General features: G+C 40.8%; 1 protein-coding gene across 1 annotated transcript in view; it reads left to right on the top strand.

Annotated features, from left to right (window-relative positions):
• The window catches only part of VPS13B (vacuolar protein sorting 13 homolog B), an 843,188-nt gene extending 836,679 nt beyond the window's left edge, over positions 1-6,509 (top strand). The window contains exons 60-62 of the mRNA XM_063451210.1: positions 1,031-1,133; positions 2,547-2,796; positions 4,270-6,509. Of these exons, the coding sequence (XP_063307280.1) occupies positions 1,031-1,133; positions 2,547-2,796; positions 4,270-4,518 (602 nt within the window). The 3' untranslated portion in view covers positions 4,519-6,509. The remainder of the gene's footprint in view (positions 1-1,030; positions 1,134-2,546; positions 2,797-4,269) is intronic.
• The last annotated feature ends 7,431 nt before the right edge of the window (positions 6,510-13,940 follow it).

The following is a 13,940-nucleotide window of genomic DNA, read 5'->3' as shown; positions in this document are numbered from 1 at the left end:
TAATGCAAGATCACTAGGGTTAAGTGCACAGCTCTTGCATTTTCAGCGTTTAAAGAATTATCTGTAAGCACCGCACTGGCTTCCAAAGATGTGACATCATGTCGATGCCGTGTTATTTTAAATGCACAGTTTCAAATAGATAGATGACATATCCTAAACATATTGATTGCTTAAGAGCTGTAGTAGCACTTTAACCCTTCTGAAGATCTGGCTGCTGCGCGATCTGGAATATATTTTATTGGAACAACTATGATATTACTCATACGCGTTGTCCTTAAATATGGGAGGAGGCACTGAATACTGTGTAGTTAAATTATTGGTCTCTTGAGATTGGCCTAATTCTCCCAGCTACTCACAACTATTTAATTCCTTTGTGTAGCTGACACAGCTCTGATTATCCATGGCTGAGCTGGACAGATAGTATCACAATATATATTACTACAATGGGTAACGGCAGCTGGTTTTTAAAATTCACTTCCAGAATTCCAGTGGCTAACTATGGCATTCTAGAAATGTGTAAATGGCATTTCACAAGGTGTTCTCCCACCGTGAATGTTACATTAGCACTTCTGCATGTTTACAAAATGTATATGTTTATTTCTGAGCATCAGTCGGTACAAAATTGCCCTTTGTTAAAGTTCTTCTTTTTCTTCTCTTCAAATAGCTTGGCAGTGTAGGAGTTCAGGAGGCCCCAGAGTGGTTAATGGGAGATATATCATTTGTGCTTTTAAAACATTATCACTTGTCAGCGGCTTGTGTGCACCAGCTGGCTGTTGTGTAGTCGTTGTGCTTTAGAAACTCAGGGAATCTTTCAGACAGACTGGTAAAATTCAAACCAGAAGCTTTAATAGATCCATGGGTGGCCATCGGTTGAAGTCTACATTTTCCAGGCTCCTTCATTGCTAAACTGTGCCTGACAAAAAAAATCAGAGGTCCCCTTTTCTCAGGGAACTACTTGTGTATGATATAATCCATGTTTTTGTATATGAAAGCTTCATTTTATAAACCCGGTTCTCTGTTTGTCCCGCAGGTATTTTACACGGAGCTGGACTCTCGCAGCTACCCAAGCAGCGACATGTGTCCAACGATGTACAGACCAGTCAGGCCCCAAACAGCCATGTGAAATATGTCTGGTAAGATCATTCAACGTTGATGGTTTTCCTTTTTGCTTCATATTTTGCGTCAGTCTGTAGTCTGTTCATAATCTACACAGAAAGACGAGGATATGCTGTAGTTATCAGTAAATCAGGACAATTTTTTATTTTCTTGTGAACAGTCCCGAGACACTTCATGTTTAAAAAAGGCAAGTCACCACATGTTGCATTAACTCACTTCAAAGAAGATTTCATGGAGTAAAAAGTGAAGGCCAGGGTTTGGGCATAAATTCCTTTGGAATGTCGGACATATTGTTTTAAGAATCCGTATTTATCATGTGGTTATTTTCCCCTGGTCCGTATACTGCTCTACCGTGTGATAAAATATGATTGTTCTTTACAGTCAATAGTTTCGACATGATGTAAGTTAACAACTGAATGAGAAATTAAAGGAGCACTATAGGGTCAGGAACACAAACATATATTCCTGACCCTATAGTGTTAAAACCACTATCTAGCACCCTTTGCCTTCCTATAGATAGTAAAATCTTACTTGTATTCAAGTCTGAAGCTGCTGCCTCTGCCTATGAACTTCATCTGACCTCTGACATCATCAGAAGTGGTGGCCTGATCCAATCACACTGCTTTCCCATAGGATTGGCTGAGACTGACAAAGAGGCAGATCAGGGGCAGAGCCAGCACAATTCAAACACAGCCCTGGCCAGTCAGCATCTCCTCATAGAGATTAATTGAATCAATGAATCTCTATGAGGAAAGTTCAGTGTCTGCATGCAGAGGGAGGAGACACTGAATGTTTGGATGCATTTTAGGCAGCCATGACCCAGGAAGGATCTCTAACAGCTATCTTAAAGGAATGGCCAGTGAAGTTATCACTGGGCTGTAATTTAAACACTGCATTTTCTCTGAAAAGACATTGTTTACAGCAAAAAGCCTGAAGGTAATGATTCTACTCACCAGAACAAATTCAATAAGCTGTAGTAGTTCTGGTGACTATAGTGTCTCTTTAAGTGTGTGTCAGCTATTAATACCTATTTAGCTTTAATAAATGCAGTTTGGGTTTTTTAGATCACATGTCACAAGTGTGTTAAGCTGAGGCCATTGGTTAGAAGGACTCATTCAGCCTAGTTGGATTGGTAGCATTCTATAAGGAATATCTTAAAACATATTCTCATAGTCCAATGGCCATAAGGACTAGAAAGACGTTTGCCTTATAAGAGAACCTGGCAAAGCAGAGATAACAGCTCTCTGGCTATATTTTTGTTTCAGTGAAATGAATTAATAGGAAAGGTGTTGATAATTTCGGATTAAACGGCCGTAAATTGCACTTTGTTACACAGGATATAATAAAATAATAATACCATTTGGGAGTTTGGGTCTTTCCTGATGGGTTGCAGAAAATGTAATTTGATCTTAAGCTGTCTTTCTTTACAGGAAAATGCTGCAGTCTCTGGGTAGACCTGAAGTCCACATGGCCCTTGATGTAGTAATTGTCAGTGGATCTGGACAAGAGTATATGGGCTGTTTGTTGCTAACATCAGAAGTACTGTTTGTAGTTAGTATCAGCGAGGACACGCAGCAGCAGGCCTTCCCGGTCACTGAAATAGATTGTATGGAGGACCAGGACATGGAAAACTGCCTGATTGTACAAATGAAACAACAACCAGCTACCAGTGAATTAGAGGTTAGTATTAACCCACCCATCCTGATCATATAGAAGTGACTAATAGTTATAGAAGTGTTTTAAAAGGGAGTGCCTAGCCCTGGAGCAATACAACCCCCATAATACTCTACCACATTATGAGTTGAAGTAAAAGGGGCACAAACATGTATTCCTGACATTATAGCGTTAAACTATTTAGGTGTCTGCACTTAACTTTTTAAGTTTAACTTTTTATCCCACGCCGGTCTTGCCATGCGGCTGGCCACACCTCCATGGCTGAGATCATCAAATCCTATTATCTCAGCCAATCCAATGCTTTTCCATATGAAAGCAATGGGAGGCTATTGCGCACATGCGGGAAAATGCCACGCTGCACCAATCAGCATCTCCTTTGCTTTGATTCAATGCATCTCTATGGGGTACATTCAGCGTCTCCTTCAGAGCCAGGAGACGTTGAACGCCAGTGATGCACTCTGTACAGCACTGACCCAGGAAGCACTTCTAGTGGCCATCTGAGTGACTGCTACTAGAGGTGTTACTAGGCAATAATATAAACACTGCCTTTTCTCTGAAAAGGCAGAATTGACTGTTTTTAGCCTTCAGGGGCAGGCTATAGACACCAGAACCACTACATTAAGCTGTAGTGATTCTGGTGACTATAGTGTCCCTTTAAACTGTTTAAAAATGGGAGCATTGGGGAGCTAATGCGCATGCACGGCAAAATGCCGTACTGCACCAATCAGCATCTCCTCAGAGGTGCATTGAATCATTGCATCTCTGAGTGACTGCTACTGGAGGTGTCCCTAGGCTGTAATGTAAACACATGAAAATGCCTGCAGGGATATTAAGCTGTAGTAGTTCTGGTGACTATAGTGTCCCTTTATGATGAAGATGCAGCAAGCCTGAAGTATTATTTGTGCTACCAAATGTAAATATTCACTGTTTTTGAAGAGGTGTTTTTGGTTATGTGGGTGGTTAGAAAGTATTGTACAGTATATTCTGTTCAGTATTTTATTTGTGAGTACTTAGGGTCTTATCGCACGTCCTGCTGGGCCCATATCCTTAAAGCAATACAGAGTACTTAATAATTCAGGCCCTCCCTAATCTTTCTTTAGATTTTCAGTCTATGTATCTATACCCCTTTCTGGGCAGAGGAAGGGAAGATACATTTAATTGTGCAGTGACATTCTAAACATAAGGTTTGATAGTTGAAAAGAAATAGACAACTAAAGTAGGGGATTTCAGTGCAAATAGGAGGGGATTTCAGTGCAAATAGTAATCCGTTCATTATTCGATGATGTATAACTAGCCCTGATCTCAGGTAATGGGTGGGCAAGTACCTGGACAAAATCATTGTAATTCTACTTACATAGCAATCTAATAACACTATGAGGCTGTGTGTGCTATTATTACATGGCATATTCCTTTTCTGAAGATAGAATATAAAAAATGAAAAGTATATCTCATAAGACAAATATTTGCAATCTCTTTCAGTCTGATGGAGCCAGAGAGAGACTGTCTGAACAACAATACAACCGGCTAGTGGACTATGTTTCAAAGACGTCCCAGCACTTCACGCACAGCATCTCATCTCAAAACGTGGCATCGCAGGTGGTGGTGGCCAAGCCTCCTACCACCAACACCAAGACTTATCAATACCTCGTGGAGAGTCATTACGCAAGAATATTCATCAGCAAATTCAGAATGGTAAAAAGCAAGGCTCTGCGCAGAGGGTTCTACTAGTATCCACAAAGGAAAACAAAAAGAAAGCAATGCTTTTTCTAAAGATCAAAGCACTATAGGTAGTGATCCGAGGGTAGGTTTTGCCATGTTCACAGTTGGGTAGGTACGTATATATACGTTCTGTATATACTGGAAGTTCTGTACATTTCCCAAAGCCTTATATTATAGCACAATAACACAAGTTGACAACGTATTCTGTCTATTCATAAAATGTTCCGCTAAATACAGTCAGATACAGAGACGGTGCATTGACACACGTTGGCAAGAAAAAAACACTTTATTGAACATGCAACTGATTTATTTCATGATATATTTAATATAACCTCAGATTTTTTGTAAAAAAAAAAAGCCAAATCAGTTGCCAACTGTAACGCAATGCCAATGACTTGGCTATTAGTAGTGTAGTTAGACCAATATAGAATTTCTCAATGTTTATAGAATAAATGGCTCAAAGTTGCCATTAAATTATATTCTATTAAAGCCATGTAGTCTTCTGTGTTCACATGAAAATACATATTTTTGGTAGGGCAAGGGGGAGATAACTTTATTGTGGGTTAATAATATTAGATGGATCTGATGTTTTATATATATATATATATATATATATTCTATAGATCTGCATTGTTTAGAGTGGAATATTGGTGAAAAGCTTTAAGAATAATCTGTAAACGTGAAGGTAAATGCTGCTATTACTTGTATAAGAAGCTGTTTGAATTCACAGGAAGTAACGGAACACAGAAGTCTGTTTTGTAATTGGTTTACTCCTTTCAGTACCACAAGGGTGAGCAATACCCCCAAGTCCTGAAAACATGATGCAAGTTATTTGCGATGTGAACGTTTGTTCTAGGCTACGAGGTGGCTAAGCTTTGACACTCCAGATATTATGGCTTGTTCCTTGTGCTGCACAGCCAGCCGTGACCATCATGGAGAATTTAGTGTTAAGTCTCTCTGTTGCCGTTTCACATCATGGCAGCTGAGAACCAGATGTAAACACACGTGTAGCATGGGTTAATATAGCATGCACTTTCTTTATAAAGGACCCGCACAATTTGAAATGCACATAATGTATACAGCAAGCTATGATGATAGCTTGTGATTTTATAATGTGATGTTCTGAGTGGCAGGTGTCCAGCGCTGTCATTAGACATTGTAACCCCTAAACCTGGCCCTGTTATGGGCAGAGACGTCTGCTCACATAAAGGGTAAACTTCTGGAGCCCTAATAAACCCTGAAATCAACAATATGGTTTTATAAATCACCTGATTGTTTATAGCAGGGGTGCCCAAATGTTAGAAAGCCCGATGGTTTAAACTACAGCTTCCATAATGCTTTGTCATTCTAAAGGCACGCAATGCATCATGGGAGTTGTAGTTCTACAACATATGGGGATCTACCTTTTGGGCACCCCTAGTTTATAGGATCATGTGTCTGCTTATTAAAATAAGACTAATAAATTAAAGGGGCAGTAATGCATTACATAGAGTAGGTTATTTGAAAGTAAACCTAGAACTAACAGTTGCGCTCTTAACTAACTTTTAACCCCTTAAGGACACATGACATGTGTGACATTTCATGATTCCCTTTTATTCCAGAAGTTTGGTCTTTAAGGGGTTAAGGAACACTACAAACACCATAACCACTGCACTAAAGCATTACTAACTCTTTAATGAATAAAATCCAGCTCTCAATTCTAATTCACTGAATTATCTTTTAAATAAGGGGTATTTAGATATTTATACGGCTGTAAGATGTTTCATTGCATATAAAATTCCCGTAAATTAAACATTGTTTTCAGTTCAATCATTACAGTGCATTTTGTCCTAAATAAAGTCATTAGTACATGTTAATATAATTGTAAATATATTTTTTGTCCTGTATTTTGAATTTTAAAAGATAGGGTAAACCTTTGTAAACTATTTCATAGAGCTAATTTTCAATATATATTGCATTGGTCACCTATGTTTGAATATAATAAAGTAATTGTAAAATCACTCCTATGTTTCTTGTCTCCTGCATGGATGATGGGAATTTGTTACAATGTACAATTTGAACTCTGTACCCAGAATGCTGCTTGCTTCTAACCCTTGAATCAGTACCTACGATGTAGCACTTTGGATGGAAGGGCACTACATTTACACTATACACCATACTCTACGGCAGTGCCAATGATTTCTCTTCCCCTTCTTTTACTATAGCAGTCTTTTACTATATGGCTGTTGGGTAAACAAATTAGCTGGAGATATTTTGCATTTATGTGATAGCAACAAATACCCAGTATGAGCCAACTTCAGACATGCTCAAACACTAGCCCTTGCACCATTTACTGTCCAGTGCTGTGTGCAAGATGTATGACAGTTTACAAGTCTCACGAAGCTCATGCTATATCACTGTTTAAAAAGTAGCCTAGAGACAGGGCCGGCGCTACCTGTTAGCCCATCATCATCCTCATCTGGTTGTAAGTAGGCAATCTAGGATATTATTCGTGGCACTAATCTCTAATTTACCTCACATTAAAGAAACACTATAGTCCCCAGAACCACTGCATCTTAATGTAGTGGTTCTGGTGTCTATAGCCTGTCCCTGCAGGCCTTTTAATGTAAACACGGCGGCACTGCAGCACTGGCGTTAGTTAACATGGCAGATCATATGGGTGGGGCATTGTGACGTCACATGGGGGGGCGGCAAACTTTACTTTTGCCTAGGGCGGCAAAAATCCTTGCACCGGCCCTGCCTAGAGAGAGAGCAATGAGCTTGTTATGTAAATCTTAATATTCATTTTGTAAATACGATTATTGAAATGTGGTCATTCAGCATTCATTTCATCTACTAGTTTCTATGGAGTGGAAATGCAGAGTAAAAAGATGCTAGCGCCCGTAAAGTAATATATTAACTCTGTCACAAATGTTTTTGTCTCATTTAACAAAAATCATAATTCAAAGATAAAACATATGCCCATACAAGGAATTGAACCAGTGTTTAGGGTAAAAATGGAACCGCTAAGATATAAGCAAACTTGCATATTAACAAAGCTCAGTTCCAGTACGTTTACTGCATCTGCTGATACTGTGGCCCCCACGTGAGCCTGTTGAAGTTTGCAGCCAGACTATCCCAGGTGCAGTTCCATTATTGTATTGCCCTCTATTCTCAAGTCTTCATTAAACTGGATGTTTCTGTGCAGACAATGGTAGTAACGTTCTATTTTAACGTAAGCAAGAATTGCGCCACTCATTACTCCGTATGCAGAACACAATTATGTTTTAACCCTTTCAGTGCTAGGTGTGCGATTTACTGGGTTATCCAAATGACTGTTATAAATAAAAAAAAATATATTTTTTTTATTTTTTTTGTCCATTTCATACGATGCAAATAGATTGGTAGGTGGGATTTTCCAGAGAGGGTCTGGAGTCAGGAACCCCACCATTTAGAAACCTCACCAACTGCAAATCCGTTTTAATACATAGATCACTAGATTACAAATGAAAACGTCATTGCTTGCAGTCATTTTGGTGTCCATAAAGAAAGTCAATCAAAATGGCTATTTGAGAAACGCAGTAATGGTGTGTCCATAGAAGCGTCGTGTTAGCATGGTGATAGAGTTGGAGGAGGGGAGGAGGAGAAAAGATAAGCTCTTTTTAAAGACCAACAGCAACATACATTTTGAAACGCTTTTTTTTGGGATGCCATTTTCTCAGCTCATCTTCTTTAAATGTGGCAAAAACGAGCTGTACAAATTCTTTTTTTTTCTTCAGTTTATATCTAAAATGGGCAAAACATTCATGAAAAATGCCATACTCTACACGGCTTCTTGACATGAGCAGGGTCTCAGGCCAGCCGGGAATCCTCTCCTACATGAAAATGGACACTATAGTCATTACTGCCTAGAAACACCTTTAGATATAGTCACTCAGACAGCCATTAGAGTTGCTTCCTAGTCCAGTGCTGCTTCATCTAAGTGTTGCTTCTAAGTGTGTGGTTGGAGATATTCTGGAGAGTTTTACAGAAGCTTCAACTGTCTAAGAGTTTGCTAAGATTTTTCTTTTCTACTGTTACAGTTAAGATTCATCTGTAGGAAAAGGTTACTGATTGTACAAGGTTTGATTCCCTGTTGGTAATTATAAGGCATTTGATTTGATTAGCTAGTTACTTGCTATTGATTGTTGGCTAATAAGCTATTTTTTGCAAATAAGCATAGGCCTATCCAGGTGTTAAACATTCCTAGTGGGTGGTGATTTTAGGAGTTATACAAGGGTTGTTGTCATTAGCTTGGCTGCTTCATCTAAGTGCTGCTTCTAAGTGTGTGGTTGGAGATATTCTGGAGAGTGATGCTTCTAAGTGTGTGGTTGGAGATATTCTGGAGAGTGCCGCTTCTAAGTGTGTGGTTGGAGATATTCTAGAGATAAACTGGAGGTAATCTAAGGTATTCAGGAGAGCAAAAAATGTAAGATTTGTTTGATTTAAATTATTCACCTCATTGAAATTGCAGACTTAGTTCAGTGTAATAGTTTTGTTATGCATTTGTTTCACATTCCACTTTTTGGAGATTTGGATGTTGTCTAATCTGTAGACAGTTCTCTATATTGCGGCAGGAGATTGTATTTTTGAAATCTGAGATTTGTAAATTATCTGTTAAACAAACTCAGGATGGAACTGCTGCAAAGCCACTGCCGCAGAGACGTACTAGGAATGGCAGATGGATTACTGTAGGATCTTGTAGACTTTGAGTTGTGGATAAAAGGCATATTGCACAGTCTGTTGCTCTACATAATTCATTTTCTGCACTTTCAGAGTGTAATGGTGTTATGGAGACATTCTCAGGCACCAGGTGTATTGTTGTTATGGAGACAGGCACTGAGGGTAGTGTTGTTGTGGAGACAGGCTCAGGCACTGAGGGTAGTGGTGTTGTGCAGACAGGCTTAGGCACTGAGGGTAGTGGTGTTGTGGAGACAGGTCAGGCACTGAGGGTAGTGGTGTTGTGGAGACAGGCTCAGGCACTGAGGGTAGTGGTGTTGTGGAGACAGGCTTGGAGACTATGGTGAGGCCTAATAGAAAGCAGTTGTTGTTGGGGGATTCCATCATAAGAGGTGTGGAGATGGACAATGGTGGTCTTGTGAGATGTCTTCCCGGAGCTACTGCTCACAGAGACAGGAGACGTATCTGGAACTAAGTGTTCTTGCAAAGCAAGACCACTTAATGTTATCTCACATGTATTAAGGCCTTTTGGCCTGTAATTGTGGGAGGGGCGTATGACACACCTCTTCCCTACTTAAGGGACACCCCTTACCTGGCTCCATATCGTTCGAGGTCAGCGCTGCATCATTTCCACTTCCGGGTCATCCAGACGCCATTTTACCTGATTACTCCATGAGGTTTTTTAAGCAGAGCTGTGTCAGGAATCCAGCCACAGGCTTTTCCGGCCTACCACCTTCTTTCTTCAATCCATCGCCGTGGATGGTGTCCAAGTGACTCACAAACTGTAAGTCAACCTACCCGCTATGCCAGGCATCAGTCCCACGGCACCATGCACGGGTCAGGTCCTCACTTTACATATCATATCATTCGTTTAAACCCCCTACCGGTCTTTGGGTGTACTACAGGCTTCTTAGACATTATCGCATTTCATGTACAAACCAACGAACCACTGCATTTTCGCCTACACACTGACCCCTACCGGTCATTTGGTGTACTACAGGCTTCTCAGACATTATTGCATTTCATGTACAAACCATCGAACCACTGCATTTTCGCCTACACACTGACCCCTACCGGTCATTCAGTGTACTACAGGCTTCTCAGACATTATTGCATTTCATGTAAAAACCAACCTTGCTTCATTTAAACGATTGTCATTTCGGTTTGTGTTTTCTGGTCGGCACTTGTTCATAGTATATTCTATGCACGATTGCTGTTCGCATTAAAATGCATACGGTTAAGCTATTCATGCTAACTTCTGTTTCCCTTCATACTAAGATTCGGTTATTCTGCTATGTATTCACATAGATCTTTTTCGTGAGTTACATTTCATCATTTCATGTATTTACATTTGGTTAAAAAGTTGCTTGGTTAAATAGACCATTTTCATGCTATTTTTAAGGTATCACTTATTACATCAAGGGTATGAAACCAGCTAACATTTCTGTATAGACATTGGACCCCCACGCTTACTGGAGTTTTTTTTTTATATATAATTATCAATTTCATTACAATTAAATCAGCCTACGTTACAGGCCTCATTTCTTTGTTGTTAACCATGACACAAGGATTTAATTCCTTTTCATGCATACTCGGGTTGAATCACACGTACTGATCCAACCAATCATACGTTTCCTGCACAGTAATCGGTTAAACTTTCAAATACTTATTTTACACGATCTTAGGTTGTCTATTTTGTTTCAGTTTGCTTATTATATATATATATATATGGTTTTAATAATAATAGTTATTTTATTTTACAATGCAGATATTACATGTATATTACTGTTATGGTTAGCCTACATTACGGCTCCTTTTTCTGTCATGCTCGTACGACATACCACGAGTTCAAGGACACGGTCCTATTTTCAAAGAGTATAATGGAGATATGATGTTATTACAACCATGTACATTACAATTACATGGCACTAACTATTCAGGCCATTTCTTATCATGCTCATACGATATACCACGAGTATATAAGAACACGGTCCTACCTTCCACAGAGGGTTTCGGGTTGAATCACACGCATTGGTTCAACCACTCATACGTCACGTTACAAAATTTTCTGCATAGATTGTCATTTCACATAATTTCACATGGCATTTACAAACTCAGGCCTTTTCTTGACACACTCAGACGACGTAACACGAGTATTCAAGAACACGGCATATACGTCTCACAAGACTTTCGGTTTTTGAATCACACGTTCTGGTTCATACATTCATACGTCACTTTACAGCAACATTTATGATTCTGCATATTGTCACTTCACATTAAAAAGTCCCTTGCATTCCCAGATCAGTTTAGTGACATGCATATCATCTGATCACCTTCCATATATACACATTACATGGCCAATCCCCTGCTGCCAGGTATCGGACTCAGCGTAACGCTTGTCACCAAGCATGGGCAGTCATGTCACTATCATACTCATAGATTTTACACCTCCCACACATACTGCTAGAAGCCCTAATCCCAGCCTATACAGATTACACAGGTCTCACAGGATCCATTCTCACTCTATCCCTTTTTAGGTTTATCCAGGTTTTCATACCTGTCGAATCTCAAAACGTCATACATACTACCAGGTACGTAAGCCTGCTCACGTTGTAGTTCACATACGTTTCATTCTTCTAGGCCATAGAGTACTGGCAAGTTAGGGGTATAGGCCCAAATAGGTACCTCCCTTCTTGGCATTTCTGCCTATCGTTTAGTGGTCCGCGAGGCCAACACCCCGCCTCAACGTTTCGGAGGCAAATGCCATCGGGCCACACGTGAGTTAGCCGCCTCGCAATATTATAGAGAGGGCCTCACCTGTCACTCCCTCCCCCTGTTTTCTTTTACTATCACTGAGAGGCCTACGATTCCTGCCACTACGACGGGTGGCCTCAATAACCCCTCGCGCCAACTCATAGACAGAGCCTCTCATAGCCACTTGGCAACTAGCAGGGCCTCACCTGTCACAAAACAAGATTCATTTTTCGCCTTTCAGGCCTAGTTAGCCTGCCAGTATCACCCCTGGGGAATCGGTCACTACACCCCTTACCATGGCTGGGTCGGCCGCTGCGACCCCTCCAGCACTGGTTGAGTTGCAATCACTTTCTCCAGCCATCTGTTTCAGGGCACATGCTAAATCTGTGTCCAAATAAAATGTATCCCAAAACTATACTTAACATCAATAAACATTTCTGTACTTACGACATTACTGCCACATCATCCATCTAGACATTTGGTGGAATTCATTATCTCGGGTCTATCAGAAGGATTCACACAGGCCTCATACACATGCCTTCCGGAATCCTGGAATGTCCTAATTTACAATCCGCACAACAAACCCTACAGCGGTGGAGACACTCATAGCCAGGAAGTGGCAGAGGACTTCCTATGGGGGCCCTTCCAGTCCCCTCCGTTCACCACATAGCGGACAAACCCCATCGGTATTGTCACGGGGAAATCTTCTCACAAACAGAGACTTATCATTGATCTATCAACACCTCACACCTCTGCCACTCCTAGTCTGAACTCCCTCATACCCTCTGAGGAATTTTCACTGCAATATTCCACCATAGATCACGCCATTACGGCTATCATGCAGGCAGGGGCCGGAGCATGGCTCAGTAAGACTGATATCACAATGCTTTCAAGTTACTGCCTATCGACCCTACACTGTGTCACCTGCATGGTATCAAGTTGGCAGGGAACTACTATTTTGCTCACGTTTAACATTTAGGTTCCAAAGTAGTCCGGCCATTTTCGACGTATTCGCCGAAACCCTATGCTGGTTTTATTAAATATAGCCAGATGCCCTACAGTTATACATTATCTGGATGATTTCTTACTGATCGAGGAGAATATTTCCCCTCCCAGTAGCCTAAAAGAAACCATCATTCGAACAGGTGGGTGTCCCAGTCTCCTCCACCAAGACTGAAGGACCAGATACCTTCATCACATTCCTGGGTATCATACTAGACTCAGCCACCATGCAAGCTAGCCTGCCACGCCCAAGGTAGAAAACATTCTGATCAACATAATCTCTACATACAACTCGGTACTTGCAACCGCAAGAATTACAGTCTCTGCTTGGGTCACTGAATTTTGCCATTTGCATCATACCTCAAGGCCGGGCTTTCATCTCACAACTCCTTTACATGTTTCCCACTTTTAGACATGATGGACACAGGTCACCCCTGGATACCCAAGCCACGGCAGGCGTAATTATGTGGAGAAAATTTTGAACCACCTTGAATGGTAAAATCATGTTCCTTCCAAAATTGTCTGACTCCTCACCTACCATTTGGTCAGACACGGCGTCTACCACAGGTTTTGCAGCAATTTTTCAGGAACGAATGGCTTTGGGGCAGCTGGCCTTCAGAAGTTAAGGACCTGGAGGGTTTTTCCACTACCTCAGCTCTGTTTGAGATATATCCCATCGTGACGGTTGCCGTGGCATGGGTGCATTTATGGGCAGGTTCGTCTGTACGTTGCTACTCAGACAACCAAGTAACTTGTCACATTATAAACAAGGCCGATCCAAATCACTGACTATTATGAGATTCTTGAGGAAACTCACTTGGCTGGCTGCATGTCATAATTTTCTCTTGTTTTGTATTCATGTTCCAGGTGTATGTAACACTGCTGCTGACAATTTGTCTCGCTTTAATTTCCAGGCTTTTCGTCAAATACTCCCGTCAGCCGCACTCACAGCCACGAACACCCCACTATTCCACCAT

Source organism: Pelobates fuscus, chromosome 4 (genome assembly GCF_036172605.1).
Source record: "Pelobates fuscus isolate aPelFus1 chromosome 4, aPelFus1.pri, whole genome shotgun sequence".
Taxonomy (NCBI): Eukaryota; Metazoa; Chordata; class Amphibia; order Anura; family Pelobatidae; genus Pelobates; species Pelobates fuscus.
The sequence above is the reverse complement of the archived record's forward strand: the minus strand, read 5'-3'. Positions and strand labels throughout refer to the sequence as shown.